The sequence below is a fragment of the Cardiocondyla obscurior genome, linkage group LG09 (assembly GCF_019399895.1).
Source record: "Cardiocondyla obscurior isolate alpha-2009 linkage group LG09, Cobs3.1, whole genome shotgun sequence".
NCBI classification, from domain to species: Eukaryota; Metazoa; Arthropoda; class Insecta; order Hymenoptera; family Formicidae; genus Cardiocondyla; species Cardiocondyla obscurior.
Genome location: NC_091872.1, coordinates 2852965 through 2875795, shown reverse-complemented (window position 1 = coordinate 2875795; position 22831 = coordinate 2852965). Strand labels below are relative to the sequence as shown.

Sequence of the window (22831 nt, the reverse complement as noted above, 5' to 3'; positions counted from 1 at the left end):
TTTTATTTTTTTTTTTGTGTAATTTAACTAGAACATAATTGTTTCAATTTTCATTTATTATTTTGTAAAAATTATAACGACATAAAAGATATAATATTTTATTAACGAATACGACTAGATATAAAATGTAAATTGTAAAAAAGGCAAGACTGGCGGAAAAGACCCAATCGGAAAATTTTATTTGCGACGCACAAACGTTTTATTGGACCTCCACTTTAATCGATACGTAGCATCAGCTAGCTTCTTAGTTAAAATTGATAGAAAAAAAAAAAGAAAAACGGAAGAACCAAAGCTTTATTAAATTATTATTAATGGCTATGATGTAACTATGCGCGATCATTTAGATTGATTTTCTCGGAAGAAGGTTAGGTCGAGCCATTAAAGGTTGCTCATGGTGACGCCGTCGATGTCTCGTCGTCAGGTGTTTGTTCAGTTGATCGCGGTGCTATCCGATTGGCTGTTCGACTATGACATCATTCAGGTGCGTCTGCGTTCGCAAAAAGTCACGATTGGATTCTTAAATACTTTTTCGCGATATAACGACACTTTAACGTCGATAATTAATTCTGACGCACTTACCGGGTCAGAACGCCGTGAAAGAACGTTTCGGAATCGGAGGAAAAGTTACATTAGTAACCGACGGCAGTAAAATACTTTTTTTCTCGTCGAGTCATAAGTTGCGATTTAAAAAAAGGTCTTCGAAAGCGAACGGATGCAGTTGGCGATTGTCAGTTGCGAGATGTGCGCGATGGGTGATGGTACCGCGATAGCGGCGACGTGGTTCATACCGATCGAAGCAGCGGCGTCCCGGCCGGACGTTTGTTTGTAAACACGGGTGGACGTGATGCCAGAGCACCCATACCCGCTACGCGTCGGCCCTGCGAGCGTCCGGCGCGGCTGCGCGCCTCCACGCGAATCGAACAAGTAGTGGGGAAGGGGGGGAGAAACTTCCTCGCGAAACGCTGATCGCCGAATGCGCCACGGCGAAATTCCGCTAACAAAAGCCGCGGCGAATAACGCAATCGGGCCGGACGCGCGAGGTGCCCAGTTACCCGTTCTGCGTGTGACTTCGATCGGCCGCTACGGCGTGCCGCAACTTGCCGCGTCCCAGTGTCATCGTGAAATAAGCTGCGGGTAAATCATAATTTCTCTCAATGCCATTGTTGTGATAGCGGTACCGCGGCGGCGGCGGGTGTTTGGGTGAGCGAGTGGACGGCGGGGTAAAAAGGGGTCCCCCCCCGAGAGAACAGAGCGGGCGGCGGGCAGAGGCACGGAGGGTAACGAAGGAGAGAGAGAGTGAGGAGAGACGGCTGAACGGTGTGCGTGCGAGTGTAATACCATCGCGCGTAGCTCACGTACGTGTGCACAATGGCAACCTTGACACTTAGTGATCGTTTTTGGCGGCTCCGCGCCGTGGAGATCGCGCGTCCGGCGGCATCGCGTCGCGAGTGAAAGCGACGACGGCGGGCACGCCTCGAGGAACAACAGCCGGAGAAGGAGCGAGAGAGAAAGAGAAAGAAAGAAAGAGCGGATAGAGTGGTGCCGAAAGACGCGGGAGTGCCGCGTATGTACGTGGACGTCGTGGTCGCGGTTCTTTCGACTCGCGGTTGATACCGTATTTCTGGGACGTAGCCCTTCGCCCCCTTTGTTTTGATCCACGTCCACCCGCGGGACTCGCCGTCCCGGAACGTGGCCGCGAAACCGTCACGCCGCGTCGCGCGTCGCCTGCGCCGCGTCACGTCGCGCGTCGCGTCGCGTCGCGTCGCGTCGCGGCATCCCGACACGCCGCGGATCGTCGGCAGAAGCCGAAAAAAGGCTGAATTGAAGGTTAGACAGAAGAGCGACAAGTGTCAACGGTCGTTGTGCAAACGGTATGAATCATCGCATTTCGTCCGTCTGTCTACGTCGTCGTCGTCGTCGTCGTTGCGTTCGCAGCGACGCGTCCGTCCGTGTGTGAGGGCGATAAAAATTGTGATAACTCGAAGCTGGTGCGCCCCGACTGTTGAGCCCACTCTAGACACGCGCGTAATTTAACGGGCCCGCATATGTTATGTCGTCCACGCCAAGCTCCGTGCCCTCGCGACGTTTCACTCCTCTGCGAATTGCAGCGTTACAGCGATGTATATTACGTTAATTTTGTAGCTGCACGAATTATTAATGTAATGCGTACAATTTTGTAAGTATCGCAATGCATCATTTCGTGCACGTGTATAAATGAGATAGCGTAAAGATATAATCGTTGTAATTCTAAATTTTTGTATCCGCGCCATGTTTCAGCTAATTAACTTTGTGAAATTTTTTTACGTGCACGCTTGAGCTCTTTATATACTTATATATATTATTATCAGAGGATTTTAAATCTATTTTGTAAAAGCGTTACTTAAAATGGCTGTTCAACTCTGCTGCTAAGCGAAATCGAATTTTATTGAACGTCAAGGGTTTAATATACAAGCGCGGTTTCTCAGTCGTTGCTTATTATCCTCAGCGAATCGTCACTTGTGCGACCGGTCAGACGACCTAATTTCTTCTCTCGGAGCTCTCGCGGTACGCAGAAAAAAAAATAAAATAAAAATTAAAAAAAGAAATATATGAAACGTCGCGTACTTGGAGTACGTGCCACTGCTAACGCACGCGGAAGCTACATCTTTTCCCTGTGCGTGTAGCATTAGTGCGTACGCGTCGTGCACACGCAAGGGATTTATTTCGAGGAAAAGTTAAACCTAGACTTTAAAGCGTTTTCACGTTCTAAGCGGTAGCAAAATTAATCGATTCTTCAGATACATTTTTAAAGTTAAAAGAGATGTACAATTTTTTTTTTTTTTTTTTTAATATTTAAATTATTTTATTATTGACACTTAAAAGAGTTTGACGAGTTTAATTGACGATGAATCCAGAATTAATTCGGTGCATTGATTTGTCGTTCTGTTATCAGCCGGTCACAATGCACGAGAAGCAACAATGACGACGACGACCTCGTTTGTACGGACGGCGGATAAGAACCCGGCGATACGAGCAACGGCCGCAGAAGTGTCTCGCTTTTCGTCTCGTTTTACCTTCGTGTCTCTGTCAAGGGCAGCGTTCGTTTGAACCAGCGTCTAATACAAAATTTCAACGCGAGGAAATTGGATCTACTTAATTCAAGTCTAAATAGCACGTAATAATTTCCTTTTTTTTCTTTTTGTTTTTTTTTTTTTACTTATTTTTTATATTTTTATCTCTTGAACATGTCTAATATTTTATATACGTTTTTAGGAAATTGAAAAAAATTAACACGTGCTACTTGAGGGATGAGATAATTACGTAGACACAAAAATCTGGAGTGTAAAGTTCTTTTCCTTATTTTGAAGCTTCGTGTTAATTCAAGTTTGAGTTACGTGTCATGGCGTAGTAATTGCATTATATGCCACGCATTAGATCGATTATACTGAGTTCGGTAACATGATGCAATCTGTTGTGAAACATCTTGTCTAACGACATTTATGTGTCGAGATTTCCTTGCTGCACGGTCAGAATTAGTTTTCTCATTTCATATAAAATATATTGAGACAAAAAAATTATCCGGTTTGCTTAAGGAAATTGATTGATGAGATATTTTGAATAAAATATCTGACAGCAAAGAGACAGGCAAGTCGTTTAAACGTACGGATTATTGATGAACAGTGCTCGTGGCTTTTGTCTTCATTTATAATGTTATCGCTCAGCGGCAAGGTGGATATTTCCACGTCAATAACGTCGAGAAATGCACCGTTTGTCTATAATCGATGAAGGAGATTGCTTCATGCGCTCAAGTACATTTCATTTTATGTACGAACATGTACGTGTTCTTCCGTACAAATGTCTTTCGTCTATTAATTGAAGTACAATGTCGTATTATTTTCTTTTTTTTTATGTAAAAAGGGATAAAAGATTGTATCTTGTCATAAAAAAGCGGATTATCTTATCTACTGTTATTATCTCTTCGTGATATTAAATATTATCATAGATACGTAACAGCGGTGCGATCGAACTAAAATGAAATGTCACGAGCGTTGTATCTAAAATTACATTTGGAACTCTCGCTTTCTCGTTCAGGATTAAAAAGACTCGATTCTGTCTTTTTTTTTTTTTTTTTTTTTTATAATCTTCTTTAGATTCGGTAAATATAGAGCGTTATTTCGAATAATATGGTTTTAATATAAAAATAAAAATGTTTCAAAAGATATAAGTAATGTGAGAAAGAAAAGAAAGCGAATTAATGCCGCCACTAGTTGCTTGCGCTTTTTTGCATCTTGCGAATAATCTCGCTAGTGCGCGGCATTCTGATGAAATATCAACGACAAGTTTTGACAAGTGCGAATGTTCTTACAGAGAACCGTGGCTACGTGAAACGCGGATCTTGATGTCTGGAGTAGCAGTGAGGGATGCGTTCTTTTGTGCTCGTGAGTGATTGCCGCGGCAGAACGACTGTCGCGACCACGTAGTCTTGCGTGCACGCACAGAACAATATATTACCAGTGCATCATCACCGTTGTCATCGTCGTCGTCGCCACCGTTGCTCAGTGCGTGCGAACTGACTACCGAGAATGCCGGTGTGAAGTGAAGAAAGAACGCTGCGAAAAAAAAAAAACGTCTCGCGATCCTTGCATGTCCTAAATTTTACCTACCAACCCCGAGGATACACGCAGAAACAAGGTGAGCCTGATCGCCGAGTTCTTAAGCGAGAAGCATTGTCGCTGGGATGCGAAATCTGAGAATTTCGTCAAGTTCAGTTCTTCAGACTTGCGAGAGCGATACCCGCGCCTGTTGTCCGTGCCTCGAATCATCCGCGACATTCCTTTATCGCGTACACGCAGGCGGAAATTGAACTCGTCGAGATTGTCACGGTTTCAATTCTGTATTTTTCTTCCCACTGTCACACTGACTCTTTTAAGACATTAATAATTTGTCTCGAGATATTTAAATGGTACGATTTGTAATGTCTTACTAAATTATTGCTTATAAAAATTACAATTTATAAGAAAGAAATTGTAAAGTTGAGAAATTTCTTTCCTTTTTGAATTTTGTTTCTCTTTTTGTACACCTAAAAGATTGTCTTGAAAGAGTTAAAATTATTTTTTTGTATTAGTAGCGTAGATTGTTTTATTTGCGCAGCTTTACTTTCCATGCATTTTAATGCTTCATTAATTTGTGTTTCAATAGTGCTTAATTTGCTTTATATATCTATCATTTCTTTCTTACATGTTGCTTAAAGTAGCTACTTGAAAATTATTTCCAATTCTAAATTCTTCATTAATTGCTAATCAAAGAATTGTATTTTTTTTATATTTTTTTAATTTTATTTAAGACTAATAACGTTAAATAAACGTCGAAAACATAGATTAAACATGCTAAGAAAATTATAGTGATATAAAATTCACTTCAGAATATGTTAAGCGAACACGTATAATTTATAGAATTTTGAAAACAGAAGCTAACTAGTGTATTTAAATATTTTCATTAGTATTCAGTGATTTGATTACCGCGAATGTAGAACGTGTCGCTTCTCAGCTTGTCTATCTTACTAATTTCGGGCGACGTCGTTTGCGTAGTAAAATTGCTCGAGCAAAACCTCGCGAGCGGACAGATCCTTATTTTCTATACGACGAAGGTGCCTTTCTGATTTCTTACTTCAAGTCCAGTTTAAAGCGTGAAGAGAAAATAGAAAGAGAAAAAGAGAGGAGTGTACTGTGAAAAAAAATATACGTTCGCAAAGACGATAGCGGTGTATGGCCAGGATAGACAAAGAATGAAGAGAACGAAACGCATACGCATATGGACGAAGTGGAAGGAAACGTGAGAGAGGAAAGACAGCAAAGAAAGAGAAAAAGAGGAGAAAGATCGGCAGAAGAAAGGAGAGGTAAAATAACTCGGCAAAATTGAGAAATGAGAATCGCGTACCGGTCTGCCGAACTTTTCGTAGTTTAGATAATATTTTGCATCATTCTTTTGTACACTGAAAGACGGACGCAAACTTTATATCTGCTTTTCAGGGTACATTCCACCATTAATCGTACGGAAGCAATGCAAAATTCACATTTAAAAATATTAAAAGTTCACAATTATGTCAAGTAAAAATATTTAACTTTGGCAGAAGTTTTATTTTAATTTATTTGAAGTTACTTTAGTTTCTTGATAATAATTTTGGGTGAAGTATTAATCGTACAGTGCTCAAGTCTTAAGATTCGATTTTTTTTTTTAAATAATATTTTATTGTCGGCATAAGCGATTTGCGACACATTACATATTTTTTTTAACAATTAACGCAAATTTAGCTTCTCTCATTGCATGACTTTCTATCGTAAAGTTTTCATGGTAGTGACGCGGGTAACAAGATTAATGACATTAAATGTGCAGAAATGTAATTTGATAATTAAATATACGAAATATCTTGCAATTTAAATTTGCTATGCACAGTTATTCAACGGGTTTTATAGTTATAAACCTTGAAAGAATAAATACTACTAAAAATGTACCCGCTACGAAACAAATGACAAAAATGTACCAAGTTTCCTCATCAAATACATCAGTGAAGGCTGGAACTTGACTATAGAGAATGTCGATAAGTTTTAAATTGTAATTTTTACTAGTTACTTTTTGATTCGCTATATTCAAGCTATCTTCGGTCCCGTACATTTTAAATTGCTTTTTTTTTTACGATCGGTTTACTGTCAATAAAATTGCACAAAATTGAATTTAATGAAAAATTATTTAATCAGAAGATTAATCACGTTTTTGAGGTATAATCGTGCTAATTATTATACTCTTGCAAAAACGGACTGAAAATTATTTAGAGATATTATTTAGAGATACGTGTTTGGTCTCAGCAGATTTTTGAAAAATTTATACATCGAAAAACACTCCTCTACGCTTGCTCCATAACTTCTTTTTATGATGTGGTCGTGTTTTCTTCTTTCTCTTCTCTTCCTCAAGCTCTTTTTCAGCTTGAAGTTTAGCTGGGTCGGGCGGAATCAGGCTTGTGATGTGCTTGTTGTAAAGCTCCAAAATGTTCAGGATTGATAGACGAGCCGTTTTAAATATCACTTTTTCACCTGACACTGAAAAATAAAATAAGTCCGGAGATGATCTACTTGCTTGCCGCATGATCATGGCAGAAGGAAAGATAAAAGAGAAAGAAAAATATTTTAGTACGAATAATTGAAACGAGCGGACGGTGACGTTAATTTAATTGATTCGCTGGTTAGAGTTCTGATTAGCACCATGTGACTTTAAAATTGTGTTTTAGTAAAACCTCGCTCAAGTTAATCACTTTGCGTATCTTCCACCTGGTACTTTTTTTTTTTTATGCCTTTTTGTATTGAGCAATACGAGTGCTTACGTGGACAAACTAAACGCAACTGAATAATCACTGTAACGTAAACGACGACTTAAACAATATTATATTTTTGCTATTATACTCACGGAGACTGAACGTGACGGTTGGTTCGGAACGGTCGCTCGCGATCACCGTTTTAACCGAGCACTGCGGATTCGTCAAACGAACTTTCTCAGCGTTAACGTAGTACAGAAAATATCTGCAAGTAAAAGCATTATACACATTATTATCTCATGTGTTAATCTGCGTAATAAGTTTTGTACGGTCCTTAAAATCATTTTTTTTTTAATTTAATTTTTTATCGCTTAAATTTATGTTCTATTCTTTTATCTCTTGCTTCTTCTGTTTCTTTTCTTCTTTTTTTTTTCTTTTCAGTTTTTGTTTCGCGACGGCTTCGCAGTAATAATGCAATTTGCTAACGCTACTTCGCCGTTGTGTCTCTCAATGTTTTGTCCTTTCCTTTCACAGGCAAAATGGCACAAATGGAGCAGCAATTACCGCTTCCAATGCCAGATTTAAGTACACTACGTATAACTACAGCAGTTTCCATGCTTGGCAAAGCATATGGATGCGGTCAGTGTAATGGTGAGTAAACGTTTATTTAAATAATTAAAAAATCACCCCCGCACATCAACGTCAGATCGTTCTTCAATAATTTTTCAATTTTTTTATTCAATCTTAATGACGAATTTAAAATTAAATTAAGAAATCTGTGCACACAGAGCGACCTTTTTAAAATTACTTAAAAAGCACAAGCAAAAATGATCAAGTAAGAAAATATTGTAAGAAATCGTAACTTGTACTGGGTTATTATACTTTGTAAAGAGATCAAGGCTCTTATCTTGGGATATTTATTTTACAACTTTGTCTAAAATCTAACACCGTCGTGAAATGGATTCTATTCAATACCCACACCCACGCGACAAACATAAATTAAAATACACGCAATCAATCGAAACAGGGCGTACCAAATTGCGAACCAAGTTATATCCGACAAGGCCCGAATTACAGACTTGCGTTCAAAGAACAGATTTCATTTCGCGATCTAATAGACGACCAAGGGGAGCGATGAATTCCGTCATAACATCGGTATCGAGCGCGGCCATGAATGTGTGCGTGCACGTCAATTTCGTACGGTGTAGCGAAGTCGCGAAGGGCTAGGACGAAGGAGAAAAATAGGAGAGAAGGGTTTTGCTCTTTACCTGCGTTTCCGTTTAACACGATTTATCCGAACGATAAGGAGCACCAGGACCCCGTTAGGTTCCTCGGAACTGCAGTTTTATCTCGACTAGCAACGCACGTACTATCGGGAACACACGCTTCTATAAATAACAACGGGAGGGCTGCGCATCGTCTGCTAACCTGGCGCCAAGGGTGCGCGTCGCGCGTGCGTGCTTAGCGACTAGCCAACTTGGCTTGCGGTGGTTAATCGTTACCGGACGTCGTAGACGCCTAGGCCAATCTCCGTTTAACGCTCCATTTTTGTGAATGCAGATTAATCAAGATAAAAAATTTAATAGAGATTAATCTACGTCAATGAAATTGGACGTACCTTATAAATAATAAAAATTAAATTTAAATTTATATATATATTTTTTTTTTAAGTTACTTTTATACATAATTTTGAAAAGGTCACTGTAATAGAATATAATTTTTTTAATTTATTCGCAACTGCATGAAAAGAAAAATAGATTATGGGAGAATGATTGCGTAGACTGATGTTCCGTTTGAAAGTTTCTCGCTCGAATTTTCACGGAGGAACTTTATTCCTTTTTTGGAGTAAATAAATTGCGATATGTCGCGCGGAGTTTCGTTTCGATGATGCTCGCGGGGATCGCGTGGGCAACTTCAGGAAACTAACCTCGTTGGATTACACTGATCATCGTACGGATTGAAACGAATATCAATTCTTTTAACGGGCGTGAGATTGATGAGCTTCAGCTGCTGCGTCAACGGCGATGTGAGGCGCCCGATAATTCCGGAGAAAGGAATCGACATCTCTGTATCGCGACTTGAGCTACAAGATATTCATAAGCGTGAGCACAACATCATTCGCGACGTTACTACCACGAAAAGTTTCAATGCTGCCATACTCCACTTGCAAGTTGGCAACACTTGGCCTTCTGCAACGCGCATGCCATAATCATCGACGTGCTATCGGTTTTTTTTTTTTTTTCCTTTCTTTTTTATTTTGTAAATGATCGCCTTGGTAGGAAAAACGCCGCAAAGGACTAAATTCATTAAATACTTTGTAGCTTTCAAAAGTTAGTTATGTGAAATATTTTAAAAAATACGATCGATAAGATAACGTTACAACGGCGCGATAAAATAATTGACAATTATGTCGTGCTAATGGCATAGATGAGAAATGATAAGAGCATTGACGCGTCGAACGGATTTTCCGGCTCATCGCTATTTTTATCTTAGTCTCGTTAATCGAACAGCCATTTAATAGAAATGCCGTTGTGACAGGTATCACATATTTAATTTGAGGGAACGAGGATCAACGTTATGAATTTTTGCTATTAATTAATAAATAAATGATTGGTTTCTTAACCAACAGTCAGGTAATCGAACGACAGTTTCCGAAAGAATATCTGAAAATCATTCAAACGATTGGCGGGATAATGTGCAGCGACGGGTGTGCGGTGGAAGCGAGCAGGGCGCCGCGGCTCGTCCATCACGATCATCGCAGGTTACGCAGCAATTGGTCGCTGCTCTGCCAATGGAGACCCCGCTGGCGGACGCCATTGCGGAGGGACAAGTCTCGTTTGGTGGTGTCGTTCCTTGCAGTGTGTGTTGTGGGGAAGCGTGTGGTGTGGCCAGTGGGGTCTTGTGTTGAATTTTTTTACTTATTTATTAGTGGTTATCTGGTCTTTTACACTCAACGGCAGCGAGAATGTACCCCGCAGGACAACGTGAGTGCCACCGCGCCGTTGAACCCCCGCGGGGCCCCGCGAAAATCCCCCGTAAACACGCTCGAATCCGTTCCCCCGCGGACGATGTTCCTCGATGAGCGAGCCTCGCGGAAGCTCGCTTTCTGGCCCATTCACGGCGTATACACGCTCGCTCATCAACCCTCGTAGATCCCGAACGCTCGTCTAGATCGCCTCTGATCGTCCTCCGGAGTGGAGACTGATCGGGAGAAACGTCGCGACGCCCGTGCGTGAAGACACGAATGACCTCGGATGAACCTCGTTCAACAGGCACGCGTGTCGTCACCCACGACTCGATGAGCAGCACGCGTTAGCTAATCCCGCGTCTAGCGTCTCTTTCTAGATTACGGGCTTATCTACTATGCAAACAAAGGTTTTAAGACGTTTAGGGCAAACTGCAGTAGGGAGGACCCATTGACCTTTCATACTCTAGGAAATTGATGACTCAGATACACGCTTAGATCCGCGACTAAAATCCATGTTGCAGGTGGAAAATTGTTCGTAATTTAGACGAACCAGCTGTGTATGTCACATGTCTCCAATATATGTCATATTACTAGAAGATTGTCTTAGGCTAGAAGCACTGATGAAAGGAATTTAAGTGTCAAAGTGTTTGGAGAATGTATAACAAGTTCTTTAAAAATTAACTGATATGGAAATGCAATGACAGTTTCTTACACTGTACTAACTGTGTATAATCCATAATTGTACATTTAAATGACAGTTTTTATAAATTGCTCTTAGGAGGATATTGTTAAAATACTATTTATTTGTCAAAATAGGAAACTGATCAATGTAGGTCACCAGAGTCAGTAATCATAAAATAAAATAGATGATTCCCTATATCAAATGATAGAATATTTGATGTTTGGCTATAAAATATTTTTCATGTAGGCAAATGTAAATTTATAATTATATTCTTTGTAGATATCAAAAGTCACATTTTAGCAAATGTTTAATATTGAAATTAATTAATATATATATACATATATAATTATTAAAGTTATAAATGTTGAATATTGGAGCTATAAAGTGCTAAAATATAAATTGTATAATAAAGATACATTAGTAAAATTGTGAATTTAATATTTAAAATGCAATTTAATAGCATTTAGTGATATTTGTTTAATTATATCTGCTACAATGACTAAAATAATAGTAAATTATTAATTTTTTTGTATGTATGTATGTATATATGAAATCTTCACAGATATAGGAAAATATTAATTGTTTAAAACAGAAAAATAACTGTTGTTGAAAGTATATCTTGTTAATTATCTTGTTAAATATGTCCAAAGATGTTTTGCATTTTACAATCACTGACATAAAAAAAGAAATGAATGATACCGTAATCTGTTAACTTTGACTTAATATTTCTTCTTAAACATTAAGTTCCCAGCTCATTGAACAATTGTTTCATACAGTACCTCACAAATAACACATGCTGCGTACGTGAAAATTTGTTACTATATATTCTGATAACAAATTGAGGGTATATAAACAGAAAAAATGAAAAGTGCAAGTGTGTAATTTATAATATTATTTCTAACTTTTATTGATTATAAAATTGATGCTGATCTTTAAAAAAAAATTATTTTATTTTTTTAGCCCCCCCACCTGGACCCTCAACTAGTGGCGGTTCTGTTGGGACGGCAGGAGTAGCGGCGAGTAGTGTCGCAGCTCCTAGCAATATGGGGCTTGTTCCCGCACAACAGGCACACACTCCTCCTCAACCTACAGAACTGCCAAGTAAATATATTTTAACTTTGACGTAGATAGAAAAATTAAAGTAAAGTTAATTTTTTAACAAATTATTAATATTTTTTGCAGTGTTTACGTGCCCTCGAAGACCAAACATAGGACGAGAAGGTAGACCGATTGGCTTAAGAGCTAATCATTTTCAAATTAGTATGCCTCGTGGCTATGTACATCACTATGACATTAGCATACAGCCTGATAAATGTCCTCGGAAAGTTAATAGGGAAATTGTAGAAACGATGGTTCATGCATATACTAAAATATTTCAATCTCGTAAGCCTGTGTTTGATGGCAGAAATAACTTGTACACAAGGGACCCCTTGCCTATTGGGCATGATAAAGTAGAATTAGAGGTATGTTATTATTATTATTTTAATTTAAAATGCATTTATGATTACATATATAATTATTTTTATAGGTTACACTGCCTGGTGAGGGAAAAGACAGAGTTTTCCGAGTGGTCATAAAGTGGTTGGCGCAGGTTTCGCTATTTGCTTTAGAAGAGGCTTTAGAAGGACGAACTAGACAAATTCCATATGACGCTGTTCTCGCTTTAGATGTTGTAATGAGGCATTTACCATCTATGACATACACTCCAGTAGGTAGATCTTTCTTTAGTACTCCAGAAGGATATTACCATCCGTTAGGTGGAGGCAGGGAAGTATGGTTTGGATTCCATCAATCGGTCAGACCGTCGCAATGGAAAATGATGTTGAATATTGACGGTAAGCGAAAAAATAATCACCATCCTACGCTTCACTATGACTTGGTTTCTCATTTGTATTTATTCTATTTTAGTCTCGGCCACTGCTTTCTACAAAGCGCAGCCAGTTATAGAATTTATGTGCGAAGTGTTGGATATTCGAGACATCAATGAACAGAGAAAGCCACTTACGGATTCTCAGAGAGTAAAATTTACCAAAGAAATCAAAGGTCTCAAGATTGAAATAACTCACTGCGGAGCTATGAAGCGAAAGTATAGAGTGTGCAATGTTACACGCAAACCAGCTCAAATGCAATCGTAAGCGTATATTGAAATTATACCGCAAAATATACGTGTATGTATAAGATACAAAAAAAAATACATGTTATAAATTTAATTTCAGATTTCCATTGCAACTGGAAAATGGACAAACAGTTGAGTGTACAGTTGCCAAATACTTTTTAGATAAGTACAAAATGAAGCTGCGCCACCCACATCTTCCTTGCTTGCAAGTCGGTCAAGAACATAAACACACATATTTACCACTCGAGGTATGCGTGCAAAAATTTATAATTAACATACACTGTATTGTATTTTATTGAAGAATAAAATTAACGATTATTTAATATTAGGTTTGCAATATTGTTGCCGGACAACGCTGCATTAAAAAGTTAACAGACATGCAGACCTCGACTATGATCAAAGCAACAGCGCGTTCTGCACCAGATCGCGAACGAGAAATTAACAATTTAGTTAGAAGGGCTGATTTTAACAATGATTCTTACGTACAAGAATTTGGATTGACTATATCGAATAGTATGATGGAAGTCAGAGGTCGTGTATTACCTCCGCCCAAACTGCAGTATGGAGGGCGCGTAAGTTCCCTCAGTGGACAGGTGAGAAACTTCTAACTAAATCAGTCAGGTCTAGCCAAATCACACATTTGCAGAATAATAACTGATTATTTTCAGCAGGCATACATTTTTGTAGCGGCTAATATTTGATTATTTCTTAGTTTTTCGATTTGTTTTACGTGTATCGTACAAAGTAAAATTGTTACCCATCAAAAATATAAAATACGTTTATGTTAGTTGATTTTATTAATTTTGATTTATAATTTATAATGTTTATTTTGTGTCTCGCATATAACTGCATTTACGATACTTATATTTGGTAACTTAATTTATATTACGATGATAATATTGTTAATTGCTATTTTGCATTTAATTTGTAAGATCATATTTGATATAATGGGTATCATTTTTTGTACAGTAATTGTAGCTTACGGTTTACAAATGTAATTAATGTTACATTTGCAGTCCGATATCACTTACAAAGTTTGATGCTTTCAGTATTTTTTTTTCATATGCTGCATAATTTTTCTTTACATACATATTTTACTAGACTTATACTTATTTATTTCTGCTATATAATGTATATTTAAATTATATTAAATTAAATTTCGCGAGATAAGTATATTTACGTATGGAAATACTGATGCATCTGCTCCAATAATTTTATATTACTTAAATATATTGTTTAAATACTTAATCATGTGTATTTCTTTCTAAAGACGAAGCAGCAGGCAATGCCTAATCAAGGCGTGTGGGATATGCGTGGCAAGCAATTCTTTACCGGAGTGGAGATTAGAGTGTGGGCGATCGCTTGTTTTGCACCTCAGCGAACAGTACGTGAAGATGCGTTACGTTCATTTACAACGCAACTACAGAAAATTAGTAACGATGCTGGGATGCCCATTATTGGGCAGCCGTGTTTCTGTAAATATGCTACTGGACCAGATCAAGTCGAACCCATGTTTCGATACTTGAAATCGACTTTCTCGCAATTGCAGCTAGTTTGTGTTGTATTACCAGGCAAAACTCCTGTATATGGTAACTATGTTGTAAATACAGATAAAAATATAGATTACGGACAAAGTCTTTGATCCATGGATTACTTTGAAATCATTACTTGTAATTTTATTTATTGCGATATATAATTTATCATTACTTTTTTCAGCGGAAGTGAAACGAGTAGGCGACACATTATTGGGTATGGCAACTCAGTGTGTACAAGCGAAAAACGTCAATAAGACATCGCCGCAAACATTATCCAATCTCTGTCTTAAAATAAATGTCAAATTAGGAGGCATCAATAGCATTCTAGTACCTAGCATAAGGCCAAAAGTGTTTAACGAGCCGGTTATATTTCTTGGAGCTGATGTGACTCATCCGCCGGCAGGAGACAACAAGAAACCCAGCATAGCTGCTGTAGTAGGCAGCATGGATGCTCATCCATCTCGATATGCAGCAACTGTTAGAGTTCAGCAACATAGACAAGAAATTATTCAAGAACTCAGTTCGATGGTTAGGTAAGATATTGAAATTAATTATGTACTTAACACTTGAATAAATTTTACATTAAAATTATTTTTAATAATAAATATTTAAAATATTTAATTTATAGATATTTAAAAACTTTATTTATTAATTAATTTTTTTTTAAAGGGAATTGCTCATAATGTTCTACAAGAGTACAGGCGGATATAAGCCGCATAGGATAATTCTGTATCGTGACGGCGTCTCCGAAGGACAGTTTCTCACCGTTTTACAACACGAGTTGACTGCTATTCGTGAGGCGTGTCTTAAACTCGAGATCGATTATAGACCTGGCATAACGTTCATCGTGGTGCAAAAGAGACATCACACGCGTCTGTTCTGCGCGGATAAAAAAGAGCAAAGTGGTAAAAGTGGAAATATTCCGGCGGGTACGACTGTCGACGTATGCATAACTCATCCGACGGAGTTCGACTTTTATCTTTGCAGTCACCAGGGTATCCAGGTATATTCAATAAAATTTTCTTTTATTAAAATACGCTATTGTTCGACGTCACGGTTCTTATTCCAAATACATTTATTCTAGGGTACATCGAGACCGTCGCATTATCATGTTCTTTGGGATGACAATCATTTCGAAAGTGACGAATTGCAGTGTCTCACGTACCAATTATGTCATACATATGTCAGATGCACGAGATCCGTTAGTATACCCGCGCCGGCATACTATGCTCATCTCGTAGCATTCCGGGCTAGATATCATCTGGTCGAAAAGGAGCACGATAGGTAAGTTGGATTATCGTTTTTTTTTTTTTTTCTTGTTATCGTTACGATAAAGCAGACACCCAAATAATTACATACATGGAATTTTATCATCACTTTAATAATTTTATTTTTTAGCGGAGAAGGATCTCATCAATCGGGTTGCAGTGAAGATAGAACACCGGGTGCGATGGCACGGGCGATCACGGTTCATGCAGACACGAAACGAGTTATGTACTTCGCATAATTCTTTTCTCGTGTCGAGTTGAATCAACATTCGACACGGTGTTGTTATCTTTCTGAAGAAATCGATTGTATATAGTTACAACTCCGTGACACGTGTAACAAACTTCATCAGGCAGCCGGGATCGTAGCATGTTGCGTCACAAATTTTTGGACTATTTAACAGTTAGGGTAATTCAATTGATCAATTTTCTTACGTACCTTATATCAATTCCATTTTTTTTTTTTTTTTTTTTTTTTTTATCTTTCACCTTCTTTTTGATCTTTAATCTATAAGACAGTTTACTTTGTATACGTGGCACTGGATATTTTATTTTTACATTTGTGTAGAGAAAGCGATTTTTTGATTAACTTTATAAAGAGGTGCTTTTAATGCAGAAAATCAGATTAAAGATGTTTTGCACATTTGGGTGGAAAAGTTGTGTGCAGTTAAAGCTGAAAAATAAGCTAAATAGGTTTGTAAAAATTATGCTTGGTAAGATTATGGAGAGAATTTCAATTTCTCTCAAATTAATTACCGATTAAATATGGTCAGTTACGTAACTTAGATACGAGATGCATAACATTTTCAATTTCATAATTACTTGATGAAATTTGTGTAGCATATTACGCTTATTTTTTTAGGGAATAAATTTTCCCTAGCATTTGTATGAAGAAGAAAAAAATAAGACAAAGAAACAAAAATGACCTGACAAAAATATGAATTATGAGTCGCTTTTTGCGAGACTGTTATCTTGTTGCATGTGTGAATAGCTTTCATTTCGCGAGGAGTGAAACTCCATTATGTAAATTCTGTAAATTCTAGACTTCTAATCATGCTGAGGTGATTGGCATAAAAAGTAAATATCGGTTAATAATGATTGTAATATTTTTAGAGTCGCTAATCGTGTCACGTCATATCCGTTGAATTACAACGCCAAAAATAATGTCAAGAAATAATATTATCTTTTTATATAACACACTTTTGACCAGTTTAACAACTTTACTAGATTATTTTAAAGTAATCTTGAAATATTCTTGAAAATCGAATGGAACAACTTGTGTGTACACTTCGGCTGATCTGCATAACAGATAAGAAAAACGAACATAATCTTCGTATATAAAGACAGCTGTATGTAGTAGAACTAGAAGAATGTTATGTAGAGCACGCGCGTTATATTTGTATGACTTCCAATATGATTTAATAATGGCTAGTGTCCATTTGAGAGAAATATCATTAATCGCTTTTGATGGTCATGTTTTAACTAATTAATATGACTATGGCGTATCAGAAAATTCATTTTCTTATTCCTTTATTATTGTCTTCAATTTTATGAACGTTACTCCCAGATAGACACTATGCTTTAGGATCCAAATTTAGGATAGGTAATTGAATTAATCGTTATTTTATTGTTGCTAATTCTTAGGATGTACATTTTATTCGTCTCACTTTAATTTTTCCATTCGGTCGTTATCATCTGCACGTTGCACAGCTCATAATCAATCTATACTTACATCAACTATTAATAATGCTGAACTAGGATGCAACCTTGCCGAAGCAACTTTATCTGTGTTAAATGCCCCTTAAATCATAATATCTCTAATTAGAGTTGATTGAAAGAAATACAAAAATACTAAGAATGAAAGTAAACGGACATCCCTATCTGATGTTCGTGATAAGCTGGAATGTTACATAGATAAAAGACGATTATGAATAAGTCAAATTCATATGGCGTTAAATACGAGCTACAAACTAAGCCTTCGTCAGAGCATGCAAAGAATTATGAGAAATAGATCGAACATCGTGTCGATGTAATGCGATTTTATTCAAATGTCAAAGCTTAATCAATTGTAGCATTAATTGTGCTTTAGCATTAAAGTAAAGATTAGTTTTAGGAGTATTATAAGAATAAGATTTTTTTATTAGTTTTAACAAAGTAATTGTTTTTCGCTTGATAATGCCAAACCTTAGAAGTTTTTTGTATTTTTAATCTTAATAATCCACGACTCTTGTGCAAATCTATGTCATCTGTTGGCACAATTGTTCTAGTAACACTAAGCGAATCTTGGAAGCAACACTAATAATTAAATTTATAAATAGAATCTTATATTAATAGAATTCTTGTTCTATTAATATACGAATAGAAATCATATATATTAATATGCAATTATATATCAATTATCACGTTAAATTATTATGTATTATTGTTAGAATCATTAATATAGCAAAATCTCTTTTTTTTTTTTTTTTTTTATTATGTGAGCGTTTACGTAGAAATTGAATTTCTATGTTTCAATCGATTATAATCTACATTTGTAAATCAGTATTACTAATAACTGCTTACAAAAAGAGAGAATATTCCTGAAAAAATTGTCTTTCGAATTATCGATGGAGAAAAAGCGGGAGTGTTATTTTTGACTGTATTAATGATTCTAATGTTAGATTTACAAAGACTACAATGTTAACATGATATCGGAAAGTATGGAAAGAGGACCCCACAATCTATGAATAATATTTATTCTAGTTGTTAAAGTAAAAGATGAAAATTAAAGATGATCTTTTTTAGGCGCATTTAATCGAGCATTCTCGCGTTATATAGGAGATCTATTAATGGGCTTTTTATTGTCTACAAAATCTGTTTGGAAGTGGTTGTAAGTGTAGTTGGGATTGTGTAATCAGGATAACTGATTAACTGGACGAAGTATATATCCATCGTGTAGAAATAAGGAGAAAAGTAAAATAGAAAAAGAAAAAAAAAGAAATTATTCGCGTTGTTGAAGATCCACATCTTATGCGAATAAAACGCCAACGTATATTATGGTTTGTCATCTTATGTTACTGTAATTAAGTGATATAAGACAGATAAAGTAGACGGATGAAAATAAATTGCATCATTTGTGGATGGATTTCTGAATTAGATTTTAAGGCGATTCACGAATGGATAAGTTAGCCGCAGTAATATTATCGATAATATTCCAATGAACACTAAAACGAGTCCGAGTCTGTCGTACGATATAATTGACTCGAAAGTTGAGTGCGTTAATAGCGTAGAACGAACGTATAAGGTTTAAGGTAATATTCTTATCAGTTTGTATTCTGTTAATATTTGACAAATATTCATGTTTGTTCAAATAATTAATTGATGTGTCGTATCGTTTACGTTTACAGAAAACAGAAAAAAAAAATAACGCTGCAAAATGAATACGAGCGCACCCGTGGTTATTACCGCACTCTTCTCCGGAACATTCTTTAAGTATGGATGTATCAGTGTTTTATTCTCGCGTTTTTACGTGAATGAGAACTCCCGCTCGATATTTTCCTGCGCCGAACAAAAAAGAAAGGACTAAGAAACTAGTCCTTATTTGTACATACATTACAGTAATTTATTCTGTAGATGATCTCCTTTTCGACAATGTAAATGACACATTTTATAATAAGATATGAGATTAATGAGATAAGAACTTATAGCGAATGATGTTTCACAATTTTCTTTGTCAATGGCAGATTGTTCGATAATTATGTATAAAAGATAGTTTTTTTTTTTTTTCTTTTTTTTTTAAACTAATATTCAATTAGGAGGCCACAAAATGTCGCAACTTTATAGCTCAACGTTTTCTGTTGCTGCTCTCTTGTGCTAAACAAAAGAAAAATATTCTTATCATTTATTTAGCTTGATGAGGTTTTTTTTAGCTTTCAGTGTTAAGAAAACTTTGTAAGCCTTAGCAAAAGCCTTTGATCGAGGAAAAGATAACTTCAAACTTGTTGAAGAATTCTTAATTATGACGATATTTGGACTTTTCAAGCGTGCAAAATTGAAATTTATGAAAAAACCGAAGTGAAAGAATGAAAATTCTTAACTTCTAAAAGGAAAGCTTAATAGTGCGCAATTATATAATGCAAAGTTTAGTGTAAGATAATTGATACTCGCGATTAAATGGGCCTCCTATAGATGCATGGTCCGCCTTGCAGTTTATGCGTTTAGCAATGGGGTACAATCGTATCTCGCGATAATTTATATTTGTATATCTACATATACACATCACAATACACATATATATATATATATAAACACACAAATTATAATTATGGTACCTTGTAAAAAATCTATACGTCGTCTTGCTACACATTAAAATAGTACGCTGTATTAGCTTGAAAATTCGAGTGTGTCTACTTTCGAGATCTCAATCTCCCAAACTCGCGATGAAAATGTAAATGAGATAAACGCGTATAAATAGCAGCTAGCAATTAAACAAATCCGTGTATTGTACAATAGTAGTACGCAAAAATAATGTTACTGCGGAATATAAATCTGCAAAATTATTTTAATTTCGTTTCACATGAGCATGCGACATGTGACGTATTTTATTCATTACCAAAAAAAGAAAAGAAAAAAAAATTGATGCAATTTATTGAGATGAATAGACTGAATATATAGAAAATGATCTCCTTTCAAAGATTTTTATTTCGTTTGGGAGACGCGCACATCGAAAGTAGAAGACACCGTAATTTCAAGCTCCCACTAAACTTTCGCTACTCGAAGTGTGTCAAAGGAAGAAAGAAAACGTTTAGCTTTTTAAGAGTATGCATTGTTTATATTATAAGATCGTTACTACTTAAGGCATGTGCGAAAGTGCAGATTTCAAAGTGTCAGCTTTAAGAACGCTAGCGGATCAATAGTGGCGTTTCACGACAGCGTACGTGACGACAAGGAGATACGACAGCGATATTAACATTAGATATATAGGTCTTAGGAGCTCTAGTTTTGTCTTCTAATTTCTAAGTGTGAGCATACGCTGTTACTGAATATGCATACTGCAAAAGTATGTTATATATGGACAGGTGTTCCTCTAAGGAGGAAGCAAGCAAAAGCATAGCAATGCAGGATAGGACGATGTAATAATTTAGCATGATGTAGCAACGCTTTAATGAGTCAACAATGAGAAACGATTTTGGTCGAATTTCGAGCGTCTCAAACCGGCGGCTGCGCGCTTTTATTTTTATTTTTTGTTTCTTAACGTTTAATATTTAATTTAAAAGAAAAAAAAAAGAAAAACTTGTACTTCCACTTTTGTTTTTTTAATTTCGTCGATTGGTTTCTCGCAAGTAGTTGCTTGCGCTCTTTTTTTCTTCTTTTCTTATGCAAATAAAAATAGGGGAATGACAATCTCGTCGCTCTTTCGAGAATATAATGATGACATTCTAACGAGATTGTATAAGAAAAAAAAAATTAGGGTAAAAATCTAATTTTCAAATGTTTAACATCTCCATTGCGATCGTACCAGTTGTTTGTTAATCCACGACTGCATTTTATTTGAAGCTCGAAATTCCGATTTCAATAATGTAGCAGCGAAAGTTGGATCTCTGTTGGAAAATATGATTTTTCTTAGTGTCAAAAAATTATATATAAGAAAGTTATATTTAAACTGTCAAGTATATTGTTCTTGAAAAGATTTAGCGCTTTTTTTTTTACACATTATTCACGTATAGTGGAACATCACGTGCGCTTGTCATCGCATCTTATGTGTTTTTAATAAATTAAAAAAAAATCTATTTTTAGTAAACATTGTTAGTATCAAAATCAAAATATTCGTAGTTTTTTACTTGAAAATAAAAGACTACTTTTAATATAATAGCTGAAGCTGTTTTTCGAATAAAGTATCGTCCAATAGCACAAAGTAATCGTTAGAAGTAACTATTCTTTATCTGACAAACGTGATACATGATATCGTGGATTAACATCGACGTCGCCGAATTCCAACATTTAAGATATAAATTTAATTGTTATATCTCGTCAATTTTCTTTGAGAAAACGAGAGAGAAAAATAGAATAAGAAATGTAACTCATTATATAACTCTTAAAAAGAGCGAAGAATGTAAGGTCATGGAATCGTTTCTATAAACATTAACGAAAGGCAAATAAAATTTTTACACGACAAAAAAGGATTAAGTAATAATTGCAAAACTGCAAAAATTATAATTAATATAATTTAATAATAGTTCATGTTAACAGAAAAAATTTTAGACAACTACAATTATATTTAAATTATTCGTGTACTTTCGAGCCCTTCAAAAATTAAGTTTGCGTTGAAAAATTTAAATCACGTTAATGTTTATGGTCACGATCTGGTTGTTCAAATTACATGATATCAATGCGCTAAAAGGTCAGCAATATCCCACCGCTATAAAAACTCATACATATAGACTTTCCGTATCTACAAGTGCCTGGCGCTTCGTCCGCGCGTATTTGACGTCTGCAAATAATAATGTTGAACGCAAGTAACGACTTTCGAAATTCTAAAAGAGAGAACTAGAGCGAAAGCGAGCACGAGCGAAAGGGCGAACGAAAGAGAGATTGAAAGGGAGAAAGAGAACAAGAAGAGAAATAGATGATTGTAGATAAGCACTATCGAGGAACACTATCGAGAAGCACTGTCGATAATAATTAATTGACTAATTAATTAGATCTAGACTGGCGTAAGTCTAGATGGATAGGTACTTGTTAAGGAGCGAGGGAATGCTACGGAAATAGCGAAAGTCGGCGAGTTTTTCCCCTGAAAGTATAAACTTAAATTATATCTGTTGGAATATTCATCATGCCTCATCAAAATAGAAATTAGATGTAAGATACATATACATATATATATATATATATATATATATATATATATATATATATATGTATAAAATATATATATATATATGTACATGTATATATGTATATATAAATATATACATGTACATATATATGTATATATACATATA

At 36.1% G+C, this 22831-nt stretch overlaps 3 protein-coding genes and 1 long non-coding RNA gene across 19 annotated transcripts; 1 reads left to right on the top strand and 3 right to left on the bottom strand.

Annotated features, from left to right (window-relative positions):
- Nucleotides 1-84: 84 nt before the first annotated feature.
- LOC139105356 (uncharacterized) lies at nt 85-921 on the bottom strand. Its single transcript, XR_011546167.1, has 2 exons — nt 580-921; nt 85-487 (listed from the first exon to the last, which is right to left on the bottom strand). It is a non-coding gene; the product is annotated as an uncharacterized lncRNA (long non-coding RNA).
- Nucleotides 922-993: 72 nt separating this feature from the next.
- Nucleotides 994-22728, top strand: Ago1 (protein argonaute-2). 16 transcript variants are annotated; one of them, XM_070661370.1, is made up of 17 exons: nt 994-1134; nt 2933-3154; nt 3253-3321; nt 4348-4671; nt 5568-5875; nt 7820-7936; nt 11896-12036; nt 12118-12398; nt 12464-12770; nt 12844-13066; nt 13152-13299; nt 13381-13644; nt 14322-14640; nt 14768-15119; nt 15256-15589; nt 15671-15870; nt 15985-22728. In XM_070661370.1, the coding sequence occupies exons 5-17, from the start codon at nt 5791-5793 to the stop codon at nt 16091-16093; spliced, it is 2880 nt and encodes a 959-aa protein (XP_070517471.1). In that variant the 5' UTR covers nt 994-1134; nt 2933-3154; nt 3253-3321; nt 4348-4671; nt 5568-5790; the 3' UTR covers nt 16094-22728. The 16 variants fall into 16 exon arrangements, with proteins under 16 accessions (XP_070517471.1, XP_070517476.1, XP_070517473.1 ...); XM_070661372.1 differs by lacking the exon at nt 994-1134 and adding an exon at nt 1464-1871; XM_070661369.1 differs by lacking the exon at nt 994-1134 and adding an exon at nt 1918-2176.
- Nucleotides 6205-6651, bottom strand: LOC139105355 (uncharacterized). Its single transcript, XM_070661408.1, has one exon. The coding sequence runs from the start codon at nt 6649-6651 to the stop codon at nt 6433-6435; it is 219 nt and encodes a 72-aa protein (XP_070517509.1). The 3' UTR covers nt 6205-6432.
- Nucleotides 6824-9480, bottom strand: Mrpl53 (mitochondrial ribosomal protein L53). The gene is made up of 3 exons (XM_070661407.1): nt 9213-9480; nt 7438-7550; nt 6824-7073 (listed from the first exon to the last, which is right to left on the bottom strand). The coding sequence occupies exons 1-3, from the start codon at nt 9347-9349 to the stop codon at nt 6859-6861; spliced, it is 465 nt and encodes a 154-aa protein (XP_070517508.1). The 5' UTR covers nt 9350-9480; the 3' UTR covers nt 6824-6858.
- Nucleotides 22729-22831: the final 103 nt, after the last annotated feature.